General features: G+C 39.3%; 2 protein-coding genes across 8 annotated transcripts in view; both read right to left on the reverse strand.

The window, feature by feature from the left end:
* The window catches only part of LOC127985962 (uncharacterized), a 215384-nt gene that overhangs the window by 186848 nt on the left and 11002 nt on the right, over positions 1 to 17534 (reverse strand). The window lies entirely within an intron of this gene.
* On the reverse strand, positions 161 to 16963 carry LOC127986008 (solute carrier family 22 member 5-like). The gene is made up of 10 exons (XM_052588237.1): positions 16430 to 16963; positions 14113 to 14216; positions 13796 to 13950; positions 12268 to 12439; positions 11857 to 11983; positions 7251 to 7348; positions 6948 to 7162; positions 5719 to 5901; positions 1037 to 1172; positions 161 to 960 (listed from the first exon to the last, which is right to left on the reverse strand). The coding sequence occupies exons 1-10, from the start codon at positions 16814 to 16816 to the stop codon at positions 888 to 890; spliced, it is 1650 nt and encodes a 549-aa protein (XP_052444197.1). The 5' UTR covers positions 16817 to 16963; the 3' UTR covers positions 161 to 887.

Here is a 17534-nt window from a genome sequence, read left to right on the forward strand (position 1 = left end):
TCATACACATGCAGAGAGAAGTGTGGTGTAGTTCCTGCAATAAAGCCAACGCAATCCAAACAGCGATAGATAAACCACCTCAGCCAGGGTTTGCAATGAACACCAATGAATGTGGCACAAATAACAGTCGGCTCACAAATCTGTGAATCGAGTCGAGCAAAGTGCCACTGAGGATGTGCTCATGCATCTGGATACTTATACATTCACTTTCCTGCTTTTTCTTCTGGCTTTTCTTATTGTATATGAAGATGATAATTATGCAAACTGTGTAATGTTGATGTTAACTCAATAAAAATAAAGAAGTACTCCTGAAGTTATGATTTCTCAGACGCACAACTCTTTCACTGTCAGATCTGCAGGAACTCGGTTCTGATCCATCACTTTATCCAGGTCCACATCCGCTTCTCAGTACTTACACGTCTATGAAGAAGGTTTGTGTTTGCTCTCATCCCAGGGATAAATGTATAAACAGCAGTGCTCCTCTGGCTCTGCTGTGGTTCTCCGAGGCATGATCGTAATCGTTTGACTGTAAATTTGATCCAGAGGTAGTTGCATGAAAAATCAGTTTTAATTTGTGCATTTTGCACAAGCACTTTAAATATACAACATTCTCACAACAGCTATTCATATCTTTGAATTATGTTAACTACAATGGTAAATAAAAAAAGAAAAGAAATTCATGTTATAATACCAATTACAGTATGACAAAAAAAAAGAACATCAATGTAAAAATGACCTGTAGACATAATTTATTCACATTTAATCAAGAGTTGCCATTAAATCTGTGAAGCCATCGACGAGGGCCATGTAGGATCTTCTGAATGTCTTCGTGTCCAGAGGAGAATTGGTATTTATTTTTCCTGCCGTGAAGCCGTCGACTTTTCCTTTCACACATTTTCTTCTTTCACATTGACTGTTCCTTTCCCTTCCTCCAAGGTGCGTTTATCTCTTTCAATAAAACTAATACAAAACAAGAAGTAAAGTCTATAGATAAAGATTTGTTAAAACACACACACACACATTTTAAGAGACTTACGCTTTGCTTTTCTGCATTTGTTCCAGAGTTTCGGGCAGCACTTTTCGAAACGTCTCTGGCAGAAACATGTTTGCTATTGAGGAAGCAATGGTCAGACTTCCCATCAGGATGTAGGGCAGATATTTGTTGAAAGTACCTGTATGAACAGAAAGAACACAAGGTGTTTTCTCCAGCCCACTGTGATGCAGATGATTAGACTCACAGACAGTCACAGACAGGTCCCAATGGTTTGGGTCTTATACCTACAGTTTCACCCGCATCCCATCACAAAGTACACATCCTACACCGACACCTAACTAAAGTTTTACCAATTTGTTTTAGTCAATTTATTCATCTTTCAAGACATAGATAGGAAATATATTTCGGTAGTTGAAAAATATGCAGTAAAACGCTTTTCTGTAAAACATTATTCTGGCCCTAACTAATTAGCTCCTAACTGGAGTTTAAAAACAGGATATGATGTCACACCGGAGGATACAGTTTTCAGTGACATAATGTATCAAGTTCATATGCTTTTAGAAATATATGGCTGAAAAAATTATTGCCAAATACTAGCATAGACACTTTAAAAAAGTATGCCGGAGGTATTCATTAACAATTGTATGCTTTTCTTTTTTATTTATAAAAGTTGTAATTTATTGAACATCCTTGAGACAGTCACGCCAGGACAATTAGGAGATTTAGCTCAAAATTTTAAAATAATTATATTAATCAATGTATTAACAAAGTAGTATTTATAACAATGGGTTCATTTAAGACATTGATGTCAAAATTATTAACATTTTTTTGTCTTGTATAACAGTGAAAACGCCATGTCATGTCAACAACGCATTTAAGCAAACTTTTAAAACTAAAGAGTTTAAAATGTAAAATTAAAGAGTTTAATGACTGCTTTAGAGAAATGTATCAAAACATTCAGTGAGATTAATGCTTCAAGCAAAAACTTGGTTATGAAAATAACATTAGGGATCATAATAATAATATTAATAATAATAATAATAAAATAATAGAATAGTTAATTTTATGGGCTGGCATGACAGGCCAGATTAAAATGCAAAAATAATCAAATATAAGTGTAAACACATTGAAACAGATTTAAGCAACATCAAAGTAAAGGCAAAAATCTGAGACTAGACAAGATTTTTTCACTATTTAAAGAAATCTTCACTGATGACAAACATGCCTGGAACAAATGGTCTGCAGGTGCATTTGAAATGTTTTAACTAAACTTGTAATAAATGCCATCTCAGTTCTGCTTTGAGTATGAATTATAATATGCAATAACAGACAATACTTAAGCACTGTAAAAGATTTTGACACAAACTCAATTAACTTCTCTTTCGTATGATTTCAAGAGTCTCTTCAGTCCTATGTGTTTTTAGAATGTTTGACCTCCTCTCTGAACTTTTTTCCACAAATTGATCAGTGAAATAAAAAAATGTATAAATAAATAAAAACATTTACATTTAGCAGATGCTTTTATCCAAAGTGACTTAAAAATGAGGACAATGGAAGCAATCAAAATCAACAAAAGATCAATGATATATAAGTTATATAACAAGTCTCAGTTAGCACAGTAAACATTACATTAGTAAACAGGGATTTTAAATAATATAATAAAATAAATATAAAGAAAACAGAATAGAAAAAGAATAGTGCAAGCTAGTGTTAGAGGTCTTTTTTTCTTTTTGTTTTTTCTTTTGTTAATTGTATAATAAATGAAAAGAAAACAGATACAATACAAAAAGATTAGAAAGCTAGTTAGATATATATATATATATATATATATATATATATATATATATATATATATATATATATATATATATATATATATTATTATATATTTTTTTTTTTAAGAATATAATTAGATTAGTGAGTGCTAAAGTTAGATCGTCAAATAAGGATGGAAGAGATGGGTTTTTAGATGATTCTTGAAGATGGATAAGGACTCAGCTGCTCGGATTGAGTTGTGGAGGTCTGAGAAAGTCAGCTGATCATCAATCATAACTCCAAGGCTTCTAGCTGTTTTTGAAGGAGTTATGGTTGATGTGCCTAACTTGATGGGGAAATTGTGATGAAACGATGGGTTTGCTGGAATCACAAGCAGTTCTGTCTTGGCAAGGTTGAGTTGAAGGTGATGGTCCATCATCCAGGAAGAAATGTCAGTTAGACAAGCTGAGATGCGAATAGCTACCGTCGGATCATCAGGATGGAATGAGAGGTAGAGTTGAGTGTCATCAGCATAGCAGTGGTATGAAAAGCCATGTTTCTGAATGACAGAACCTAATGATGCCATGTAGACAGAGAAGAGAAGTGGTCCAAGAACTGAGCCCTGAGGCACCCCAGTAGTTAGATTTTGAGACTTGGACACCTCACCTCTCCAAGATACTTTGAAGGACCTATCTGATAGGTAAGGCTCAAACCATTGAAGTGTTGTTCCTGAGATGGCCTTTGCCAGTAGGGTTGATAGGAGGATCTGGTGGTTAACCGTGTCAAAAGCAGCGGACAGATCAAGCAGGATAAGTACTGAAGATCTGGATTCTGTTCTTGCCAGTCTTAGAGCTTCAACAACTGAGAGCAAGGCCGTCTCAGCTGAATGTCTTCTGAAGCCAGATTGGTTGCTGTCAAGGAGATTGTTGTGTGTGAGAAATGAAGAGACTTGTTTGAACACAGCTCGTTCAAGTGTTTTTGCAATAAAAGGAAGAAGGGAAACTGGTCTGTAGTTCTCTAAAAGAGATGGGTTGAGGTTGGGTTTCTTAAGTAGTGGAGTTATACGTGCCTGTCTAAATGATGAGGGAAAAACACCAGTGTGGAGGGAAGTGTTGATGATGTGAGTGAGTGCAGGTACAACTTCAGGAGAAATGGCTTGAAGGAGATGAGATGGAATTGGATCAAGCGGACAAGTAGTAGGGTGATTAGAAAGGATGAGTTTTGACACTTCTGCCTCAGAGAGTGAAGAGAAGGATGTAAATGAGTGTAAGTTTGCTGGTGATATGAGCTTGACTGATTGTGGTGTGGAAAATTGTGCACTAATGTGTTTAATTTTATTAATGAAAAACGTTACGGGCTGGCCTGGAAGATAAGGGGCAAACAGTGTCTAAACAAGATGTAAGAGTGGAGCAGAAAGTATCAGTTGCACTGTTAGCATCTAAAGATGCTAAAAGTTTAGGGGAAGGAAGTGAATATGAAACCATTGCAGATAGCCGGGAGGGTGAAAGTGTGTGTAGGTTACGTCGAAAGATGACATGTGGAGGGGTAAGTGATGTGTCAGGGATCATGTTGAGGTTAAGAGTGAGGAGGAAGTGATCCGACGTGTGCAGTGGAGTAACCAGAACATGATCAGTAGAGAAGTTTCGTGTATAAATAAGGTCCAGTTGGTTGCCTGATTTGTGAGTAGCAGTAGTTGACACTCGGTTGAGATCAGATAAGGCAAGCAGAGTGTGGAAATCGGCAAACAGAGGTTTATCTAGGTGGATGTTGAAATCTCCAAGCATAACTAGGGGAGTACCATCCTAAGGAAAGATTGAGAGTAACATTCATAATTCATCCAAAAAGTTACCCAGTGGTCCTGGGCGTCGATAGACAACTACAAAATTTATTTTAAGAAGGTAAGTCACTTAATGAGATTCAACGGAGCTGTTGATACTTAAAGATGGTAAAGAATTACATTTCCAATCATTAGAGATGAGCAGACCAGTACCTCCACCTCTTCCAGTCAAACGGGGGGAGTGGGAAAATGAGAAATTATTGGAGAGTGCTGCAGGGGTAGCAGTGTCCTCTGGTTTGATCCAGGTCTCTGTTAGGGCCATGAGATTAAGCTTTGAATGACTAATAATAGAAGTAATGAAATTGGCTTTGTTTACAGCAGACTGGCAATTCCAGAGACCAACAGAAAAAGAAAGTAGTGTATTAGCAGACAGACAAAATCTGCAGGACAAACAGAACAGTTATTTATTAATCTTATTAAGTGCAACCATAATCAAAATTAGGCTACTCTCTCAATATTCAAGTCTAAGCGCAAGCAGAAACCAGAATTTTCTTCAAACATGATAGAGAGCTAAGAGATGGTTATAACAACTACACATCCTATTATAGTGAGCCTAGATATTGTATGCAGCCTAATTTACATGCATCAGAGGAACAGAGGTGCTGAGCACGCACTGCATTCTACACAATTTGTCAGTCACTTACAATACGTGTCCATGAATGTTTTTAAATAATTCATATTGAAGTACAGCTCCAGAGAACACTCCAGCTCTGCTGTTGCCATCTCCACCATCCTCTCGCCTTAAGCCGCAGTCACACTACATGAGAAATTCATTTGGACGCTTCTTTTTAACAACTTAAATTCAACACATAAACAATAATAATACACCTAAAATGTCAAAACATAAACTCTACTCCACTTTCCTGTGACACGGTGTCACATGATGCAAATTTGCAGACCAGGCTTTACCAAGTTTGAACTTTGGAACGCAGTGAAATGTGAAAACTTTTCACATGGGCTAGCATTTCCAGTCTGACACTTTTGCATGCGTATGAATGGAAGTCAAAGGCATGAAAATTGTGATGTGATCACTGCTTTACTCTTATGATGGCTGTCTGAACTCCTGACACAGAGCCCTATGCAGCTGCTTATATCTCTTCTCAGGTGGGGTCGGCACTGGTCACAGATTTACCCAGGAATATGATGTAAGGAGCGGTGATGCTGCCGATGCGAGCGGCTGAGGAGCACAAGCCCATGCCCAGGTTTCTCAGGACGGTGGGATAGAGCTCCGCTGTGTAGATGTAGACCACGGTGAAGGACATGGTCAAGCCAAACTTGCCGACCATCTCTAACGCCAGTGCCACAGTATTCAGACCTGTGAAAGAGGCTCATCATTATAACGACCACTGCATACAAATCACTGCCCTTACCTGATGGTCAGCCGTGGATTTTATAATTTTTTTTATTTCTTTTAAAGGTGACATATTATGCCCATTTTTACATTATGCAATATATGTCTCTGGTGTCCCCAGAATATGTCTGCTCAATATACTCCACAGGTCATTTAATATATCATTTTGAATATGTCTATTTTGATTGAAAGCAGAAACACACTGTTTTTGCATTCTTTAAATGCAAATAAGCTGCTGCTCTCTGTCCCCTTTTCTAAAATAGAGCTGCATTATTACAGCTCAGACCTGCTAAAATCTGATTATCACGCTGAAATCATGCGGTTTAAACCATAAGAGTTTAAACTTCTGATATAGGGTTTTCTGAGAGCACACAGACAGAAAGCAGCTGTCAAAGTGTGTGAGTTCTCATTCACACACAAGTTTACGTTAAAAACACACAAGAGTTACAAAACAGTCGGTTATGTCTGTGAAGGTAAACAGCTGTGAAATTGCATGTTTATATTAGATCTATGGGGCAGCAGCAATATACAGTAAATAAATCAGTAAATCCACTGCTCTGTTGTCTCCTCTGAGGCTGGGACTCTAAACAGTGTTCTGTGCTCGTCTGCAGCCAAAGACAGAACAGTATGTTTTGCCCATACTTTCACCAATATATTGGGTATAAACTTACAGATTGAGGGGTGTTAATATTATAATGAGGTCCCTCTGTGAAATTAGACACACTCATTTTCTTAGACACTTGTAGAAAAGGGCATACCAAAACAGTGTCACTGAGTTCATCTCTTTCATGTTTCCTTGGTTGGTAGATGCACTGGGGACCTGATTATAGCACTTAAAAGTTAGGTTTTCATGATATGTCACCTTTAAATCGAATTCCTAGTCAAATTATAATGATATCTTAGTTTTATCAGCAATATATGATGTTTTATTTCAGAGAGTCAGAGAGTAGCATATTCGGATATGTTTGTTATCCATGGAAAAAGGTGTTTTGACAGTATTGCGCGTGTACTTTCAGGAATCAGCGGCAGCAGAAGCAGAAATCCTCCTCCGATGACGAGGAAAGCGGACAGGACGGGTCTCCGAGGACAGCTCTTCAGGAGAAACAATGACATGATGTAGGCAGGTGCCTCAATGGCCGCAGACAGGAAGCAGTTAAGGAAGGGATCACCACTGAGGTTAGGGGTGTTCAAGGACAAGCCAAAATATCCAATGTTGATGGCTATCCTATCAGAGGGACAAAGAGACACTGGTTTATAGAAAGTGGTATAATCTGAAGAACATGGTAGAAATATATTAGGCATGGATCTCTCACCATAGCAGTAAACACAGGAACGTGGTTTTGCGGATATCTCTGGTCCGTAGCACATCGAGCAGGCTGTACTTACTGTTCTGGGATGTTGGCTCTGTAACCTAATGAGCACACAAACACATATTCACTGTTCGTAACATCTCCCAGCGAACTATTGGGAACGCTCACATTTCTTCAAGGTAAGGACAAAATAGTCTTAAAATAATACTTGTATAACATTATCAATATCTTCTTTTTTTATTTTTTCACTCATGTTATCAGAGAAGTCAGTAACCTAACGTTCTCTTTCTAATATTCGTTCAGAATCTCACTTTGGGATATAGACAACTCCCATATTGCCGATATCCTGATGAAGCAGACTAAGAAAGGCTGTGTAATTATCTTAATTATAGCTACCAATGGAGGTGAAAACATAATAATATGAGGAACTCGTACTTTAGTAAAACTGCATTTTACAACCTGACTTCTCACTCCCAGAGAGGGCTCTGTCACATCCAGTCTATAGAAACAAGCAAATGTGTGCGGAGAAGACCAGCTGGCTGCCAAGCAAATTACCTGAATAGAGATGCCTCTAAACAGAGCCCAGGAAGTAGCCATGCCTCTAGTAAAGTGTGCTTGTAGTCCTATTGGGGGCTCCAAATTGGAATTATTGTAACATAATACGATAGCCTCCACCACCCAATGAGAAAGGCGTTGACAGGAGATAGGTCTTCCTGTGTAAGAGTCAGCCCAAGAGACAAACAGCTGATTGCTCTTACGAAGTTCATGTGTTCTCTGAACATACATATGCAGAGTACGAACAGGACATAAACTGTGTAACCTTTCCTCCTCTGGGAATGCAAAGGGTGGTGGATGAAAAGCTAGCAGGTTCAGTGATTGAACTGCACCAGCGTGATCAAACACTTTGGTTACGAACGCCGGGTTGTTCTAATAGTAGCTTTTTGAACACCCGGAGTGAACATCATCCATGAGGAGTGAACTGATAAAGCCCGTTGTTCACTCACCCTTTTTGCTGTAGTGAGAGCAAGTAACAGAATTGTCTTTAGAGCTAATAGCTCCAAGGCAATTTTATCAATGGGCTCAAAAGGGGCTTTTGAGAGTGAGTTCAGAACCACGTACAGGTCCCAGGGTGGGACCAGTGGCTTCGACACTGGATGTAACCGACGTGCACCTCTCATAAATTGACAGACGAGAGGGTGCTGGCCAAAAGTACCCGAGTTAATACCCACATGACATGCCGAGATAGCAAACAGATAAACCTTAACTGTAGAAAAGGCTCTGCCTTTGTCTAGAAGATCCTGTAAGAAAAACAGCACATCCGAAACTGAACACAGGAAAGGAATAATTTTCCTATCTGCGCACCAACCCTCAAACACCCTCCATTTGAGATTATATAAAGAGTGCGTTGAGGCAGCCCTTGCATTCTGAATTGTCTCAGTCACTTTCGGAGGTAACCCAGCATTCAGATTTAGCCTCTCATGGGCCAGGTGCACAGAGCTAGTTTCTGATGGGAGGGGTGACATATTTCCCCCAGAGCTTGTGAGAGGAGATCCCTGCAGGCTGGTAACGACCATGGCTGATTGTAGAACAGTTGCAGTTGCACAATCTCCGCAACACAAAGTCTCCCCGGCCAGTATGGCGTGATCAGAAGCATTACATTCTTTCATTCCCGAACCCTTCATAGTGTCGACTCGATCAGGCTCAACTGAGGGAAAGTGTAAAGTAACATGTCTGGCCAATCGTGGGCTAGAGCATCCACACCCAACGGTGCATCGTTGCCCACCAGAGAGAAGAACGGCGGCCTGGCCGAATCTCTGCTACACCATGAGCATAACTTGGGGGTGGAGTCTCCACTCCCCCGTACAGAGGATTCCCTTTGGACAGTAAATCCGCTACCCTGTTCATTATTCCTGGAACATGCGTCACGCTTAATCACAGGAGGTTCACGCTGCTCCACATAATCAGTTATTTCGCTAACAAGTGAAGCTTGTGAGAACGCACTCCTCCCTGTCTATGTAGGCTATCAGCGTTGTATTGTCTGTCCTGACCAATACATGATGATTCTTGAGAAAATGAACAAAATGTCTCAGAGCTGCCTGAGACTAAACTCCCCTCACTGTTCTGCCAGTGACACTGTTGAAGCCATCAGACCCAGTTGTCGAAGACACATTCCAACAGAGACTTAACTCCCTCGTTGAAAGAGGGAGAGGCCGGTCAGAAATGTTTTGAAGTGCTCTTCTGATAGAAATGCTCGAAACCTCCCTGAATTCAACCTGAGACCCAAGTAGACTATTTCCTGTTAAGGAATTACACAACTCTTTGTTTGGTTTATCTTTAAACCTAATCTCTCCAGATGAATCACTAGTGTGTGTGTATCGCTCTCTGCTTGATGTGGAGACGGCGCGCAGATGAGCAGATCGTCCAGAAATGGTGAGACTCTGACTCCTCCATTCCTTAACGGTGTCAGAGCCGCTTCCACACATTTGGTAAATACCCTGGGTGCCAAACCCATGCCAAAGGGGATCCTCATATACTCTTATGATGTGCCCTGATAAACGAACCTCAGATATTTCCTGTGTCACCCTCTAGTGGTGAAGGGGGGGGGGGGGGATAACGCTCCATTGAAGGAGTTAGATTCGTTATTTTTTGTGATTGTTTTACTTTTTTGTGATATCTTTTTATATTTATCCCGCTCTGTGCCCTCAGCCCTTGGCTTGGATGTGACAGAGAAAACTTTATTTGTGATGGGATGCTTACAAACTTTTGTCTTTTCTCCCTCAGAACAAACCTCATAAGTGGAGGGAGAGACAAATCTTTGGGGGGTGCTAGGGGAACATGGGCCATTTTCCTGTGAACACTGGACTTTGAACTGCCCACATGAATACTTTGCACACTTAAATTCCTTCTCCGTTTCCCTGCGGGAGGGAGAAAAGAATCGTTTTGAAAAGATGGGACAGAGATACCCTGAGTGCTGTCTCCAAACACTTCTTGTTGCCAAACTGATGTCTCAGGTTGACCGCCTCTTTTTGTTCCCCTGAGGGGGGGCTGACCGGTGTTTTGCTGCTGTGGCTGCGAACGATTGTTTCGGTTTCATGAAACCAGGCTTTGACTGAACACCCATGCTTTTCTGGCTGTTGTGGCAGAGCAGGACGGAAGGTTCCAAGAGTAGCATCTTCATCGTCGCCATCCTCGTCCTTGAGGATGATCGATAACACTTCATCATCGTCATCTTCCTCTCCCGCTAACGGATCTTCAAACAGCAAAGCCCACCACAACATGACAATTAGTACCGAGCTGTGCTGCGACAGAGAGCTTTTTTACCTATTTTTTTGGTGCATGGTGAGCGCCCCAAAAACTTGGAAAAATAAATAGAAAAACTTAAAGTAGAAAACTCGCCTTAACGCGTTAGTTTTCTTACTCTAAGTGGGAAGTAACTCGACAAACGTTAAGAATTTATTGCATTTTGGATGTTACCTTGTGGCTCCGTCGATAAACTGTTTCGCAATAATTCCCAAAGTCTGCTGAGGACAGCTTCCGAAATCTTCACAGGGAAGAGAGCGAGAATGACGAAATTACAGGTAGCTGCGGTTTATATATAGGGAGGCAGGACTCCCTGATTGCTGCAGCGATTGGTCTGCCATGGTTGGCAGACGTGGTGTTATAGGTGCTTTCGCGATTGGCCACACCCTGAGGCGGTCCCATAGTGAGATACTGAACGAATGTTAGAAAGAGAACTTAAAAATAATAAAAAACTTAACAAATAAGTATTCAGAAATAATGTTTTCATAACAATATGATGGTTATGCTCTGTTTTGGTTTGGTTCTTGTGGTCTGTTCCTGTGCTTATTTTCTGTCTTCCTTAGTTTTCTTAGTTTGACAGCACTGTCAGAAGCGGCAATCCACCTGTCACTCAAGTGGCCACGCCCTTAGTTAATGCAGAACTTTAGGGCATAATATAATTTAAATGGATGAGTTATGAAAAGATTTACCCCTCTCACACTTGTCATGAGGGGCAAAATTAGCTATTTAGACCAAAACCACATTTTGTACCAGGCTGTAATATTTTTTAACCGTAACCCTTACCTCTAGCAGCCAGTTGATGAATTGTATATAATATAACGTAATGAAGATCTCTTTGCCACATCACCAAGGGTATTCCTTCGTTTAACTACTTTTTTAGCATCTTCCCATTTGTTTCCAGATTTAACCGTCTGTTTCCGGGTTTACACGTGAGTTAACTGATTAGTGCACACCTGTTCCCTGTTCAATTACTATATTTCTCAGTTCTTTCTGTTCTTTGTTTGAAGTGTTGTTGCCTTGCTTGGTCTCCTGCATGTTAAACTGGTTTTATTATTTATGTTGCGTGTTCCGTTAGACTACACTATAAAAAAAAATCGGTGTTTTAAACATTGAGAAAACCTTCAAATGTCATGTTTTCTTAGCATTTTCAAAATGATGTAATTAAATATTCCACTAATATTTGCATTCTTAATTTTTTTTTTTTTTTTTTAATTGGATGTTTATAATGTTTGAAAAACATTCAGTAATAAAGTTTTCATAACTTAATAGGAATTAATTTTTATTTTAGTTAGTCAGCGCAGAGTCAGACCTCAGATTGGATGAAGATGACCTCTGGAGCAGAGACTTTGTTCTTCTTCGCTGCTTCTCTCACGATGGCCTCAGACTCCAGCACGCGTCCCTGAGAGAGAAGCCATCGCGGAGACTCCGGGATCAGCCTGTGCATTTGTTCAGAAGAAGAAATGGGAAATGGAGATGATCTATTGTGGGGAAAGACTGAAGGGTCAAGTGGCCAATGATGAGAACTGAGCCGATTCTGAAGATGCGCTCACGCTTGGCTTTCAGTATGAGACACTGCAATGCAGTAAAAACTATAATTCAACATAACAAATTATCCAAAATGCGATAGCATAGTCTACCTTTCTGAACAGAACTTTTTGAAGTCTTCTCATGATCTTGTGAATGTGTGGTGTGAGCGTAACTAAACCCTTGTTGGACTCACCACCACAGAGGGATGAAGACCACGGTCAGGCCGGACAGAACCCTCAGGAGTGACCTCCAGTCTCGGACAGCATAGGCAATAAACGGCAGCAGCATGTAACCGAAGCAATAATGCAGACAGGCTCCCACCGATGTGAAGAACACACGCATGGTATCACTCAGCACTTCACTGCCTGAGGCAACATAATGACAATTATACATCTAGAATATATTTAGATGATTAAATTTAGATTATTTTCCTGGATTGCTAACCCACTATAACTGATTCATTAAGCCCAATTTTCCAAACCATTCATGCAGATCTTGAAACAAGGACACATTTCTCAAAATGTCTAACATGTTTTACATGTTTGCATACACGTTAAAATTTGCTCAGTGTTATCTGCAAAACTCTACACAAAAATAATTTTGCAAAGATTTAACCATGTTCTCATTCAGAAAACACTATAATTAACTCAAGTATTAAAAAATGAAAAACACATTTATCCATGTGTGAACATTCAGTAGCACAGCTGATGACACACAGGTCAGAATCTCAGGGTGATATGAACAAGAGCACGGCTGATTATGAGTTTTGGAAAATGAATCCTGGTAATGAGAGACAAAGAGGAATAAGAGGCGGAAATAAATATAATGGGATGAGGTCAAAGGTCATTTGTTCCTGATGAAACACACAGCACTTTAGTTGAGGATGTTCTTCTGCATGGACTGACTCTGAGGTCTACAGGATCATCTTCAGGGTTTCAATACTACTCACACAATACACATACAGCATCATTACAGTACTTCAGACGAGACAACTTTCATTATTCTGTGTACTGTAAATACTGTAGCACATGTTGTTCAGTACACCCTCAAACTCATTACTGTTACATTGATTTGTAGCCCAGTAGTCCTCACGTGTACTGTATTTGTGCAGAACTGAGAGACTAGTGCTTTTCATCTACTGTAAGATTTATTCTTTACAGTAATGAAAGTAAACTTTTCTTACAGTTTAATGCTGAATTTTACTGTATCCGCATCCCCCTATCGATGTCCTATACTGTAACAGTCATTGACTAGTAAAAGGATCCCTGTTCCCCGAAATGAGTTTTTTTTAGTGATCTCACTAGTGCTCTCTAGACAGTCAGCAGTGTGTGTGTTTCTCAGGTTTGTGTTTCATCTAAGGCCAAAGTTTTAGTCTGACTATAGAGAAAATGTTTTTGTCTAAACTATTTGATTTTGACCTGGAAGTTTAAAGTTTGCACAAGCTGGTGTGCAGTTCTGAGATTGTGAATTATTCATGAATTGTGTGTTAGCAATCGAGAAAAACTGGAAGATGTTCCTCAAACTAAGAAAAAAAAATTTCACTGAAAGTTTCTTTGGATGGTTCTTACAAATGGTTCTTTTGAGGCATTGTTGTGAAAAACCCTATTTGAAACCTGTATTTTTAAGAGTGCAAGCTCACGCATTTCCAGCGGATCTCAGGCAGTAGTTCTAAACATCATTGTATTATATTCACTTCAGTGATATCTTTATAATATGCTTACCAAGAACAAATGCTGTGATGTACACGGATATTTGGACTGTGCCAACAAAAAAATACAGAACACAAAAGACCAGCCACGACTCGGCGAAGGACTGCGCGAGCATCATGAGTGCTTCTGCTGCCAGTGACATGAAGAAAACCTTCCTCCTGCCGAACCTGACGAGACACGAGACACGAGACATCACTGCTCACATGCATTACACTGTGGATGGGTCTCTAACAGCGTTGTGAGTTTTGAGGAGGGAACAGACCACTTACAGTAAACTAAAATGGTTGTGAATGTTTGCACTGATTATGACGTGTGGATGAAAGCAGTACCTGTCAGAAAACTGTCCAGAAACAAGAGAGCCCAGCAAGTAGCCCATGTATAGAGTTGAGCTTGCAAACGGGACTTTCCACTCGCTGTCACACACCAAATCCCACTGCACCAGAACACACAACAGAACAACTTAATTTATGGCTAGCTGTGGAAAAAGATTCAGTTAACATGTAACAAATGTAACTCCTTACACACAAAAAAAAAAATCTTTCCTTGTCACACAATTTCTGAAAGCTGACACTCAAACAGCAGAAGAACCCAGCTAAGATAATTTTGTCACAAGAACGTTCTCCAAATATTCAGTGTTGGTTCTAGGAACATTTAAAATGTCCAGTTTTTATGTTAGAAGAATAAGGTGTGACGTTCCTCAAACGTTCTGTCAACTTAATTTTGATTTAAAATAAAAAAACTCTAGGAACATTGATTTGTAACATTCCAAGAACAAATGTCCAGTTTCCTTAATGTTAGTAGAATGTTATTTAAAGGTTAGTATGATGTTCCTGAAACATTCAATCATTCAAACACCTGCTGTGAACAAGCTCTGAAAGAAAGAGAAATAAGAAAACAAACTACAACTTTCTTCAGCCACAGCCTTAGATGAACTGAAGATACAAGACTTTAAACCAAGATCTGATCAAACATCTCCACAAACAGCATCACCAGCTTCAGTTATTACTAACCAGATTGAATTTACTTCTGTCTCACATCTACAAAAGTTCTCATTGAGAATTAACTGAGGTTTAGATGTTGACGTCTCATTGAAAATGTCACATCACCATCATGGGGATCAGTGTTTGATTTAGTTGGGCTCTTGACCCTTGACTTTTATTGAGTTGCTTCTTTTGCAACAACTGCAAGTGTTTTCAGAAAACATTTCTGTGTTGATAAATCAGCTCAACATGTCTGATTTAGTGACAGATAAATAACTGCATTAAAGTGATTTAAGTAGCTCAACCAATGTGAAAAAACATTACTTGTAGTGCTCTTGTTGCACTTCAGATGCTGAATGTTGATGCTTGGGAGTGTATAAATACTGTCATTGTTAACTTTTTGTTTAAAACATGTTTTGTGTCATTAATACACTCACTGACATCAACATTAAGTGTATGAAACACAACAATGGTGACATACTTCACACCAGCACACAAAACACATTCAGGGCTCCCAGCATGCATTGTTGCAATGTTTGTTTGATTGTCACCACTGTTTAGGTTTGTTGAGTGAGTGTAGACGTTCTGTAGACGTTTAACAGAAATAAAGTCAATCTGGTTAGTAATAACTGAAGCTGGTGATGCTGTTTGTGGAGATGTTTAATCAGATCTTGAGAGATTTAAAGTCTTGTATCTTCAGTTCATCTAAGTCTGTGGCTGAAAAAAGTTGTAGTTTATTTCTTATTTCTCTTTCTTTCAGAGCTTGTTCACAGCAGGTGTTTGAATGATTGAATGTTTCAGGAACATCATACTAACCTTTAAATAACATTCTACTAACATTAAGGAAACTGGACATTTTTATGTTCTTGGAATGTTACAAATCAATGTTCCTAGAATTTTTTAATTTTAAATCAAAATTAAGTTGACAGAACGTTTGAGGAACGTCACACCTTTTAAAAATGTTCTTCTAACATCAAAACTGGACATTTTAAATGTTCCTAGAACCAACACTGAATATTTGGAGAACATCCTTGTAACAAAATTCTGTTAGCTGGGAACACACTAAATCTACAAAACCATACACTTATTCTCAGCATTTGACTACGTTTTCTATTTCATAAAACACTTTTTGCAAAACACAGCATAACATTCTCTATGCAACACACAAACAACCAATCAAAGATTCACACTAATTCATCACTAACTCCTCACACGTGTTTCACTGAACATGCTTTAGAAAAGGTATAGAAACACACATCTACACAACTACACATTTAATGTGTTTGGTTCTGTGTAATGCTGTACTCACAATCAGTAAACAAAAAAGTTAGTTCTCAAGGTTGCTTTCGTGTTTACTGTTTTGCTTTTCGTGTTTAATTTTTCAACATCTCTCTGCCAATTAATTTCTATCTTGTACAGAAATGTAAAATAGAGTTTAATGTTTTAATAACTGTGTATACAGTATATGATGTACAGTATACAAAAATATAACATTATGGCAAATGTGTTTGCAATTTAAGACAAATGTTTGCTTTTGAGATAAATTTGTGATATGTTGAATGTAGTGCTTCATCTTGCAAGACTTGTGAGGCATTTAGCATTTTCTGTGTGCAATTCTTGGATTTGTGTGTAAAGATTAAAAAGAGTTTTGCATGCATGCACTCACCTCAGAGACGATGGTGGAGTGGTATATCTCTGTACTGTAGCTCCATCCGTCCACACACGTCTCCAGTGTAATGTCTGTCAGATAGACCTCCAGCGGAGAGTATCCCTGAGCAGACAGATCTCTGACCGTCTCCAGGCTGTATCTCCAACACTGACTTGGCTGCAGTTTTCCATTGACCATCTCATTGGGAATACTGGCTTTCAGCCATTCTTCACTCAGATTTCCATCTGCTATCCGACAGTGATGTGACGGCGAAGCCCCAACAAAAACTATGTAGAGGCTGTGAAGCCCCGTGGAAATGTAGACGGCATTCAAGAGAAAGAAAAGGATGAGAAAAAATGGTCCCTTTTGCCCCAGAAAGGCGGTGTCCTCATCATAATTTCCCATTCTGCCAGTACTGGAGATTACAGTTGAATCAGCTGACTGTAAAAATCTATTTTTGTCCAAAGCCTCTGAATTAGAACATGTTTCAGAGGTCAGCTTTGGTGTTTAGGTCTTTGGTCTTTGGAAGCTCCTGGAGATGTTTGGAGAAGAACACTGCTATCCTCTACCTGGGCACATGAAGGAAGACGGTGAGTCTTGTCACACAATTGATCCTCAAATATTATGTACATAGCAACTAATCCAAGCCACATTTTACAATAAAAGGAGCCAAAAGAATTACAAATGCTTGAAATCTGTTCCAATGGGAGTGAAACTGCACAGCATCAACCTTCCGTCTGGAAAATACTTGATTCTGACTGCTATCAAGAGCCTGAGGTTTGAATATCATTTTTGAAAATGCCTGCTATTTTTTTTTCTCATTCATCAAATCCTATCCCAAGAGCAATCCAGATTCTGAGAAGAAACCCCTAGCAAGTGCAAACAAGCTGCGATGTTTTTGATGACAGAACCTGCCGTGAGTGTATTATCAATGACAGACACAATGAGTTTACACCATCAGGAGGTTAACCGCAAATGCCTGCAGAAAACAACAGATTTTGGGATTTTTGGATGTTTCTGTGGGATATAATCTAGTTTATGCATTCACTGGGTATTTATTGGACGACAAGAGATGATGATGATGATGATGATGATGATGATGATGATGATGATGATATTTGTA

Source organism: Carassius gibelio, chromosome B21 (genome assembly GCF_023724105.1).
Source record: "Carassius gibelio isolate Cgi1373 ecotype wild population from Czech Republic chromosome B21, carGib1.2-hapl.c, whole genome shotgun sequence".
Lineage (NCBI taxonomy): Eukaryota > Metazoa > Chordata > Actinopteri > Cypriniformes > Cyprinidae > Carassius > Carassius gibelio.

What these genes read in the sequence shown, in the direction of transcription:
- LOC127986008 (XM_052588237.1), bottom strand. Translation starts at nt 16,816, where the DNA reads ATGGGAAATTATGATGAGGACACCGCCTTTCTGGGGCAAAAGGGACCA. An exon ending in TCTGGACAGTTTTCTGACAG is followed by an intron (nt 13,951 to 14,112) that starts GTACTGCTTTCA and finishes GTGTCTCGTCAG; the next exon opens with GTTCGGCAGGAGGAAGGTTT. An exon ending in CAAATGCAGAAAAGCAAAGC is followed by an intron (nt 961 to 1,036) that starts GTAAGTCTCTTA and finishes GTTTTGTATTAG; the next exon opens with TTTTATTGAAAGAGATAAAC.